The 11,306-nt window shown below is 38.8% G+C and overlaps 1 protein-coding gene across 1 annotated transcript; it reads left to right on the top strand.

The window, feature by feature from the left end:
- Positions 1–5,292: 5,292 nt before the first annotated feature.
- Positions 5,293–10,951, top strand: LOC145487920 (uncharacterized). The gene is made up of 2 exons (XM_081466690.1): positions 5,293–5,655; positions 8,314–10,951. The coding sequence occupies exons 1-2, from the start codon at positions 5,293–5,295 to the stop codon at positions 9,118–9,120; spliced, it is 1,170 nt and encodes a 389-aa protein (XP_081322816.1). The 3' UTR covers positions 9,121–10,951.
- Positions 10,952–11,306: the final 355 nt, after the last annotated feature.

The following is an 11,306-nucleotide window of genomic DNA, read 5'->3' as shown; positions in this document are numbered from 1 at the left end:
TGCAGTGGTATTAAGCAAGAGATTATCAAGGCAATGGCACGACGGGTGTCATTATGTTTCTTTTGTGATGTACATTTCTGGTGTCAAGTTTAAAGAACACTGCTTTAATATTTCTAGAGTTATTCTCGATTGAGTGTTCTGCTGTTTTAGAGGAACCACCTATGACGTCATCACTCTCCTCATTGGCATAATACAAAAACGTGAATATCTCTAGAAAGAAAAAAGATATTCCAAAAAGGAAAACGCCATTCTTCTGTACTTTGAAAAGCCTTTCAAATGAGCAGCAATTATTTTTTACTTCATAGGCACTTTAAGACAGTTGACCTGATCGTTAACAGTGCAAGATCGTTTACCGTTGGGAAAAAATCTCTTGAATTTTGCGGCAGCCGTTTGTGACTCGCTTTCTTAATATAGTGATGTTTACAGTCGTTCAAGGGAATCCTGGCAACAATAAGGACTTAGAAGATTTACACGTGCTACATGAAGGTCAGGTGGTATTTTTTGGAAAGTAATCCTCCAGTCCAATCCTCCTTACCGGCATCCAGGTGTCTCGCAATCATGTTCTTAGGCAATTTTGGCCTGTGATAACGCTCAGTAGTATGATTAAATCTCCGGTACGTTAAACTTTCTTTCTGATTCTTTGCTTTGGTTTTGATTCACAAGAGATATTAACATTTCGGAAAAACACCAAACGGATTTCGAGTGGCATGTAAACCCGACCAGGGGAGAGGGGGGAGGGGGGCATGCAAAAATGACCTCGAATATCTTTGCCACATTATCCAATTTTAACAAATTGAACATGTGCGGGATTCGAAACCCTAGGACCGCACGTGACGCACATGCCACCAACGACTTGAGAATAACTGCAGGTGGCCATTTTTTAGTTGTTATTGTCATGTGATACCACACTCGAGGATCACACGACCGCGGCATAAAAATAGTAGATCCAGGTTCTTCATTTCACCGTAATGAGAGTTTCAAAATTTTGTAGACTTATTTCACAAGAGGCTTTATCAAGTAGTCTCAAAGCATTATGATGTCAAATGATATAATAAATATATTTTGATGAAATCGATTTGCGAAAATCGATTTGTCAATTATCGTCACGCCATCTCACCGCCATCACACCCGGTGTAACGCTGCTGAGTAAATCAAGCCATGCATGTGGACGGTAAGTCAAAAACTATACGTTGTTTTAAAATCTGAGAAGAAAACCTTCTACTTGACAATACCATTTTGTTTTAATGAGAACACGAAACGCCTTGCAGCACACGAAATAGAACTTAGATGGAATAAATTTAATATTCACAAATTTCCGCTTCAGTGAACAAATACGCACGTACTCATAAACAAGTTAGCACTCCTTTTCAACGTAAAAAATATTACTTTCGATAAAATTGCCCACAGAAGATAAAGAATGACTACAAATCATTTAAATGGGGGAAAGGGTCGCATTCAGGCTAAACTTTCAACTGTTGTTTAGGTTATTTCTTATATTCATGAAGACAACTGTAAGTTCAAAGGTCATAAACTTCAAGCGGGTACCGTAAATATTTTCGGTCGTCTAAATTCGCAGTTTAAGTTGCCCCAAAATTTTATTTCACAGAACGATAGAGGAAGCCTTATTCTTTCTATAGAACACCGTCCTTACAGCGGAATCCATGTACCAGGTAGGGAGTTTTGCCGTTGAAATTTGCCAAAATCGAGCTTTCTGATAATGATGTTTAGGAGGGTAAATTTGAAAATTTTTTAAAAATTCAGGTTTGAATCTTTTCCAATTCTAATAACGGTACTTTGTAAAGGAAGGGTCATTGAATTGTGTAATATCGAAATAGTTTTGTTATTTGTTTTAGTTTTCTTACACGAGTCACAAATACGAAGCACATTTTTCAGTGGATCGAGGGCTTCCCCAAGGGTGAAAATCAAAGAATCGCTTTACTTGAAAAATATAAATCCAAACGAACTAAAAGTTGCACTTTCTTAAATAGTTTCCAGAGGGCTTTCTTGTGAAAAAGTTTGAGGGAATTCGATTTTTGCATTTTGCACACCTATTCGTAGCATTTACAGGAAGTCACTCTTAAGAGTCTCTGTCCATAAAAATGGAAAATAACTCGGCAAGGATCGAAAATTCGATTTCGCTCATATGTTTATGGTAGATAGGCTCGGGCATGACAAAAACTACTGGATAGTTTTTTTGGCAAAATATGCTTTTATTTCAAAGAAATATGCAAATTACCAAATACCGTTAAAATCGTCATTTGACGCACCATTTTATTAAACAAGTTTGAGAGCCTCGCATGCAAAACCACATCATTCTTCCGTCTTTAAAACACTCAAATATTTTTGTGCAATGTTTAAATGTGTACTGGGTTGATTTTAGGGAATGTTGCGTTGTCTTTTTGGGTGCACAATAATTAAATTTCGAAGACATGTATTTCATTCACTTAAAAGTACTTCGTGAATATAATTAATTTTCACCATGTGCGAAACTTTCAAATGGACCAAGCTTCTGGTGGTTGAATTGCAGAAGGATGGTCTACAGATTCCTGTAAATATTTCTTTGGGCAAATGATTGTGAGCGACGCGAGAGCTTTTCAAAGTACGTCAAAAATGCAAATATTTGACCATCCGTCGTCAAATTTCAATTTACGAGTTAGACGTATATTTTAGCATGCGCCACATGACTTGACCTATGTTAAGCTGAAATAGACACAGAGCTGATAATTTCGAAATGTTCTTACCTTATTTGCTGTAAAAGGCAGGTCCAAAGCCGATTTGACGTGTTTCTAGTCGATCTCTCACCATTCGTCGCAAATAAAGCATATGTTCGCTTTTGTTTACACAAGGTTAACATCCGATGTACATCGCCTACTGTCAACCTAATATTGGTCGAATACTATGAATCTGTGACCATCTTTCTGCGCATATGAACATCACTGCATCAAAGTCTAAAACGGCTGAGACATTTGTAGATAGTTGCTCGCTTTGCGCTGCGCCAAAATATTGCGTTTGATCGATTGCTGACCATTGCTGATAAGCGTGTCGGCGCAGGACAATCTTACAGCAGTTGTTGTTCGTCACGCAGTGCTGTCACGGCATATGCTGCACATTTTGATCTATTTTGTAGAGTACTCTCAGCATAAGTGAAACAATTTAATCATTGTTCTTCTGTTTTTTCATATATATAATAATAATATATGTGTATATTTATATAATCATATTCTATAGTGTACGTGGCCTCGGTCCATATCACGTTTGTTGTACGTTCCGATGTTTCAGACAACAGCTGATAAAGCTAGTACCTGTACTCACTAGAATTTTAAGACTGAATCGCCATAAAAAAGTTATAGATTAATGAAGCAAGAACTAGCTGAAATAAAAATAGGAAATCACAACGTGTCTAATTCGTGAGAAAAACAGACTAAATTTAATTAGTAATTACGTGAGTAAGTAGCCCTGGCCATGCCATTTTGTTTGGCGTATCAGTTGTTTGCTTAGTGGCGAGGCATTGGTATGTAACAGAAAATAGAGGACTGTTGTCAATACAGTCCAAAATTATCGTCAGTAAAATATTGTAAATAAAACACCTATTGACCGGTTACCTCCGCGGCCATCATTTGGTCATTCCCATAAGGGTTTCATTATTGTCTTTACCCCTATTAAGCGGCCACCCAAAATTTAAGAACTTTGTTTTGGAAAGGGCGATGGCAGAGAAGAGTCTGAAATTGAAGGTGCATGACGAGTGATAATTCAAACACACGTCTATCATGATTGTATTGAATTGACTCCATGTTCACCAAGAAATTTATAGCCCGATAGTGAAAAATTAAATATTCAAGGTACACCAACCTCTATTTAAGCGGCTAGCCCCATTAAGCGGTCGCCACCCATTTCCCCGGGGATAGCCCACTGTATTACATGTAAACCAAAAATAATTGCATAGCGCGAAAAGACCTAGGTATGAGTTTAGCGTTACAGTATTACGCAGGGGCATGTAGGTAGCGGTGGTCGAGTAAAAGATAACAACAGGGGCAATGGTAAATTATTCATTCTTTTCATTTCTTCATTTAATCTCTTCCTACTCAACCCGATTACGTGCTCCCAGTGATTGCAAGCCTTACGGAACCTTACGTATCAGGATAGAAATTGTCCCACCCCTACCCCCTAAAATGGGATGACAGAATTGCGTGACGAACAAGGAACCGCTGCAAGCAAGGATTCAAGCCATCAAACCATGATGATCAAACGTAATATTTTGGTGTAGTGCAAAGCAAGCAACTACCTACAAATGACTTAGCCGTTTTTGACTTAGATGCAGTGGTGATCATATGAGTCGAACGAGGGTCACAGATTCATGGTATTCGACCGTTAAATAAGTTGACAGTTGGCGATGTACATCGGACGTTATGTAAACAAAACCAAACTTCTGCTTTATGTGCGAAGAATGGTGATAGAAACACGTCAAATCGGCTTTGGACCTGCCTTTTACAGCAAATGCAGTTAGAACATTTCGAAATTATCAGCTCTGTGTCTATTTCAACTTAACATAGGTCAAGTCATGTGGCGCATGCTAAAATATACGTCTAACTCGTAAATTGAAATTTGACGACGGATGGTCAAATATTTGCATTTTTGACGTACTTTGAAAAGCTCTCGCGTCGCTCACAATCATTTGCCCAAAGAAATATTTACAGGAATCTGTAGACCATCCTTCTGCAATTCAACCACCAGAAGCTTGGTCCATTTGAAAGTTTCGCACATGGTGAAAATTAATTATATTCACGAAGTACTTTTAAGTGAATGAAATACATGTCTTCGAAATTTAATTATTGTGCACCCAAAAAGACAACGCAACATTCCCTAAAATCAACCCAGTACACATTTAAACATTGCACAAAAATATTTGAGTGTTTTAAAGACGGAAGAATGATGTGGTTTTGCATGCGAGGCTCTCAAACTTGTTTAATAAAATGGTGCGTCAAATGACGATTTTAACGGTATTTGGTAATTTGCATATTTCTTTGAAATAAAAGCATATTTTGCCAAAAAAACTATCCAGTAGTTTTTGTCATGCCCTAGCCTATCAACCATAAGAATATGAGCGAAAGCGAATTTTCGACCCTTGCCGCGAAATTAAGAATTTGTCTGATTTTTACGGGCAGGCACTCTTAATTATTGATAACCGCCCAGCGTAGATATAGTGTCTGTCACCCAGTTAAAATGCACTTTACTAAAAATAATTTTACCATTTGCCGGGCGTACTTTCAGAAGCTGGTACACCTTGAGTACGGAATGGAAATAATTCGCGGTTTCTTCTTGCTTTTTTTCTTACTACTGCTCAAGATTAACACTTCAAACAGTCACTGTACAAGTGGCGCGTGCGAGAAAGTTTCCCTCTCTCTTAATACCAACGTGAAAAAGAATTTTTCTCTTGTTGGTTATGTTTTTCAGAAGCTGAGTTCCCTTCGGAACTGGAAACAATGTTTCAACGTCTGTTTGAAGAATTGTCAGTGTCTTTCGTTCAACTTTAACGAGGTCAACACAACTGAAAACTGTGAGCTGAACGATGCCAGCACTAAAGTGGAACCAGAAGCACTGAGAGAAAAGGAAGGGGTGAACTATTACGAACTTGTCAGGAATTACTACGATGTGAAGGTAAGAAAGTTTTTGTCATGCAGCAGAACTGGTATGCGATGAAAAGGAGAATTCCCTTAGCGGTCCGAATTTTGCATTGCAGACCATAAGGATGAATCATTGCTCACGAATTAATTACACAAAATAAACAGTTTGTTTCTGTTGTTGTTAAGCAGAATTTCTTCTTTCCTTCATGTTTTGCAGACAATTTCAGTTCAATACCTTACAAAAGCGACGTGAGAAACGTAAATAGATGCTTACTTTTCGCGCGCGCGTTTGTCAAGCTAGAATGGATCAGCCGATTAAAAAGCTAAAAACCGTTATCGTGAACATTTTATTGAACTAGTTCTTTAGGTCCGTATTGGAGAATATTGGCCTCGTTCAATTTCTTGCAGAGTAATAGACCTTGTCGGCCGCTTGGTCAATAAACCTGTGGGGAAAAAAAAAAATCTCGACCAATATTTCTTCAATATGGATATCTACATATTTCTCGGAATTTTGGGACTAGATAAATGTATGGTTAGTATTAACTGTAATATGCATTGAGTAATAAATACTTAATTACTCGGCTGTAATTACGGAAAATTTACCTGGCGTCAGAGATTCAACACCTGTCAGACAGCCTAACTTGCTACAGAAACACCAGTGTTGAACTAATACATTGTCTACACCGCCCCGGAGGATTTGAAAACGGAGGTTCCACTCTGAAAACACATCATATAAGTTTTCTCTTCCACACTTCACCGGAGGAGTTTATAAACGCGATCATTTTGGATTTGTTTTCGAGGAAAACTTGGTCGCGAGTCTCATGATTATCGTGACGTCATCGTTTGCGAAAATCTCCCTTTTCAAAATGTTTTCCGTCCGTTTTAAATTCATTGAACTTCTTTCAACCTTTATGTTTGGAGGACAATTTCAGTCAAATGCCTCACAAAAGGAACGTGAGAAACGTAAACAAATGCTTACCTTTGGCGCGAACGTTTACGAAGAATAAATATTTTGTAATATGGGTTAGCAATTTTCCACTCACGCTTTTATTTTGGCTCGCTGACGTTCGTAAAAAGTATATTTTTACGGTCGAGCTTTGCTCTTTTCGGGGTGAAATAAGCAAGCCCATCTCGACAAGAAAACATAAAATTCCAAACAAACTCAAAGTTACAATTTTGAAACAAGTTAGTAAAAACCTTCTTCCTGACAAAGTTTGAAGAAATGGAATTTTTCTATCCTGCATAGGTATAGGTGACCGTTAGAGCAAGATGCTCTCAATAACAGCGCAACGAAAATATAGTGACTGTGGCCCAGTTAAAATATTTCACGTACTTTCTAATTAGTACTTCTGCCGCCCTTTCAAAAAGAAGCTAAGAGTTGTCATCAATATTTACTATCTGCGACAATTTAACTTATTTTCAGTTGCACAGTCCGAGACAGAGAAATTAATTATTGATCGCTATCCGAATAAAGATATAGTACGTATGTGGATATCGCCCAGGCAAAATTCTTTTTATTAAACCAAACTATTAACATTTTGAGAGAGATTATGACGGGTGAAGTTCTCGAACCTGTTGCAAATTGGCACGGAAGAGTCAATTCAAAACAATAGCGATTTCCTAATTCCTCGACCTTGCTATTTATTTTACTGTACTCCTTGCCCCACACCGAGGGGGACATGTGAGTTTGCGGTGAAAATTTGTTAAAGCTGTTAAAAATATGAGAGCAGAATGTGAGTACAGAAGTAATAAAAAAAATGTTTATTTTTTTTGTCTGCAAATAATCATCCCGACCGCTGTTCACGAAACACCTGCTACAAGCTGGACTGAAATAGAAATTTGAATTCGAGACGTTTTAAAAGATTGGCAACTCATGCACAAAACTTAAGTTTCCTAATGGATTTTTAAAATATGCAAGGCTGATACCGAGAGCCCGAGGGTAAAAATGTTCCCGAATCGTTCCTAAAATTAGTTGTTGGCCAAAGTTAATAATTTTGTAGGTTTTTTGGTCATCTCTTCTTGTATTAAGTAACATCATTGTCGTCCGGGGTAGTTTCTTGAATAACTTTTGCATTCCCTTAATTTGTTTATGTACTTTGTTTAAATTGCTTATGAAGGAAAACACGTTTCTCGACATAACTTAAAATCATCACGTTATATTGGAAATACCCAAATCAAAAGTTTGAAAAGCCTACGATAAAAATTGTTGATCTTACAAGGGCGCAAAGTTGAAGTATTTTTTCTTCAACAAAGGTCAAAAAACTGGATCCCATCGATCTCGACGATTTTTCCATGCAAACGTTCCACTCGAATGGCTTGTACTGCCTGGGGGCGCTTTTGAAATGACCTCCTTAGCCCAGGTCAGAATTGTTTCCGGAAAGTAGCAAATCAAGCTGTAATGAAAGTAACTATAGCATGAACTACTAGGAATATTTCAGCTTCCCCTGGATGGGATGCGAGTCCACTGCAGGGTTACCCCCTAGCATTAAGTTCGCCGGTAGCGATTTATACACCTGGGTAGAGAGAGGCACTGAGAGAGTAAAGTGTCTTGCCCAAAAACACAACACAATGTTCCCGGCCAGGGCTGTAACCAGGAACGCTCGATTCGAAGACGAGCGCACTAACCGTGAGGCCACCGTGCCTCCCACGAGCGGCAAAAATAAAAACTAATAATTACTGTCTTCTTTTCTAGGTCGGTGTTGCTCAGCAGACCTGCTCTGGCTCAACCTGCCATAACAAGTGCTGTAAATCTACCCCCTGTCAAAACGGTGGTACGTGCAGTGAAATATGCGATGTCAACGAAAGAAGATACCTATGCTCATGTCCTCCGGGATTCACGGGGCACAAGTGTCAAATCCCACCACGGCGATCATGCAAAGACATCCTGATGATCGACAGACTCAATGTTAGTGGCGTGTACAACATTTCAGACCAACACAACAAATCATTCCCAGTCTACTGCGGCTTTGGTCCCGAGCCTGGTGCCGCATGGACTCTGATCCAGTCTCACTCACTGAACAACAACGATGATTTCAAAAGCAAAGCGTTCTACCTACACGACATGCCGAGAAACCAAAATGTCCCTGAGTGGAACAACTACCGCCTGTCGATGTCCCGTATGGAGTCTATCCAAGATGTTTCAACTCACTGGCGGGCCACTTGCAATTTTCCCACGGATGGCGTTGACTATCGAGATTACATACGCGTGTCATTGAAAAACCTGAATCTGCTTCAAGAACCGACAGAGAGTGGGTTCTGTCTACTGACCGAGTTTGTCAATGTCCGTGGACACGAATGCTTCAACTGCACCGTCTTGATTTTTCACAGCTCGGTGTTTTCTCTCCATATGGACAGCCACGAAGGTCCCTCTTCTGGTTGTGATTTCGGTGGCGGAATATCTAACGAAGATAACTTCGGTTATTACCTCACGCAGAACCCGGCTTTTCGCTGTACCTCCTCGCCGAGTTCCACAACTCAGTACTGGCTCGGGAGCTTTTAGTTGCGTCTAAGCAAAGTCACGATCAAAGGCAAAGTAGATGGATAGTAGATACCTAAAGTGTCCTGTTTTAGTATGTGATAGTTGTGTAACCGAGCGAACTAGACCAAGCAGTGTAAGATGTTTGAGTGTCTCAAAGAAAAAGGTTAGGACATAACCTGCAGGTGAACGTTGATTTTAGTTTGTTGGACAAACAAACAAAATCACGTTGTTAGTCATTTTAAATTTGTTCAGAAAACGACTTAACTTTTAATTTACGAAACTTTTTCACAAGATAAGTATTCTTTTCATTTCATTTCGCCTTTAAAGTCAAATCCTTGTTAAAAAACCGGTGAGTTATTTAGAGCTTCCTACATTTGACATGAACATTTATCTGACTACTTTGAAAACTGAATTTTTCCAATGAGGTCAGCAAAGATATCCCTAATGTTCTCTCACCTCGGGGTCCAGAAAGAAGTGACAGTGCGAGGGACGCCCGTGCCGTCCCGCTCGACCAATCTCCTGCACCTAGCTTTCAAAACTGTGTGGTAAGTTGTGATGGATTATAGCTCGTACATCTGACTCATCGAGACCAAATGCCACAGTCGCCACCACGATACGTAGCTGACCAATCATGAAACGTTTCTGACTGACTGACTCACAGACTGACTGACTGACTGACTGACTAACTTACTGACTGACTGACTGACTGACTGACTGACTGACTGACTGACTAACTGACTCACTGGCGGACTGACTGACTGACTCACTGACTGACTCACTGACTCACCGGCTGACTCACTGACTCACTGGCTGCTGACTGATTGACTAATCGATTGTCTATTTTCTAATAAGTGATTAATTTCCCAACATAAGCATAATGTAGATATATTATTAATCAGCGGAATTAACTCCTAACTTGTACATACCTTCTGTAATCTTCTATATAGGGGATTATTACACGACGGCGGAAGGATTTGAATTTCATTTTCCAGTGGTAAACGAAAAATGTTTACAAAGGAGCACAGCAAGTGAGTAAAACATCGTTTTTAGCGCGAGAAAAAAAAAAATTCATGTCTTCAAGCCACCGTGTAATTTCCTTCTGTTAAATAAACACACTGACTTTTTGCATAAACAACCGTGAAAATGCAAGAAATGACGTCATCAACATCCTCACTATTGAGGATATGGAAAATACGCCACTCGGGTCCCGGATGTGGTTTTGCATGAATTTTTTGAGTGGAGCAAAACACTCATGTCTATATAACAAAAATAAATAGAACGCGTATCCACTGACATTCATTTTAGAAACAACTTTTGCCTAGCTTTGTATATATCGTAATCACCTCCAGCAGTTTCTTACGGAGACAAAGAAAACGTCTGCGTTTCTTTCTCACCCCAAGACTCAAGAGCGGTTATTTATGTCTCGGTGATGGCACGTTGAGAGTTAACGCAAAACTCGATTTACTTATTATCATGATTTATTTTTAATCAACGAGGCTCAGTTGTTAAAAGGGCGGGTCACGCTATCTACCCGACAAACCACTATCCAGCGGATAGGTGCGTTGACAAAACAAACTACGTTGTCTATTAGATTGCGGTTTATTCGGTGGATAGCGTTATCCACCCTCTCAACATTTTGGCCAGAAGTGTTTTAAATTGATCTATAAACGTTTTTATACAACTCTCTATATGATTCTGAAAAGAGAATTTCTGTTAACGTTTTTGGAAGGCGTTTTTTTTTTTTCAATTTTTAACTAAGATAGGTTTATTTAAAGACTCGTTGAGAAACGAACATTTGCTTTCAATTCACATGTTTATCAATATTTTTTTTAAATTATCGTTTGACTCTTTCGGGTTGAAGTGAAAAATACTGCTCTAAAATCGTCAAGAAATGATGAAAATCGCTTTTTTCTAACCAGGTGCAATGAATGACATTTTCCGCTTCAATCTCGGGCCCAAGATTTTGAAAATAAACAAAACCAAAGAAAAAAGACTTTAAGTTAGTAAAGTTGCTGAATTTCTCTTGTACTTTAATTTACGTTCTTCTGCCCTGGTTTGTTTTTAGCTTTTATAAAGATTCTTTAATTGTGAAGTTTAAATCATTCCAACTTGACTTAATGACCAAGGCTGATTTTTGACTTGATATTAGAAAAGATTTCGTCCACCATGTTACAGATTTAAGCACTATTCCTTCAGTGCTAGCTAAT

The sequence above is a fragment of the Orbicella franksi genome, chromosome 5, assembly GCF_964199315.1.
Source record: "Orbicella franksi chromosome 5, jaOrbFran1.1, whole genome shotgun sequence".
Lineage (NCBI taxonomy): Eukaryota > Metazoa > Cnidaria > Anthozoa > Scleractinia > Merulinidae > Orbicella > Orbicella franksi.
This window is presented reverse-complemented; position numbering and strand designations above follow the sequence as displayed.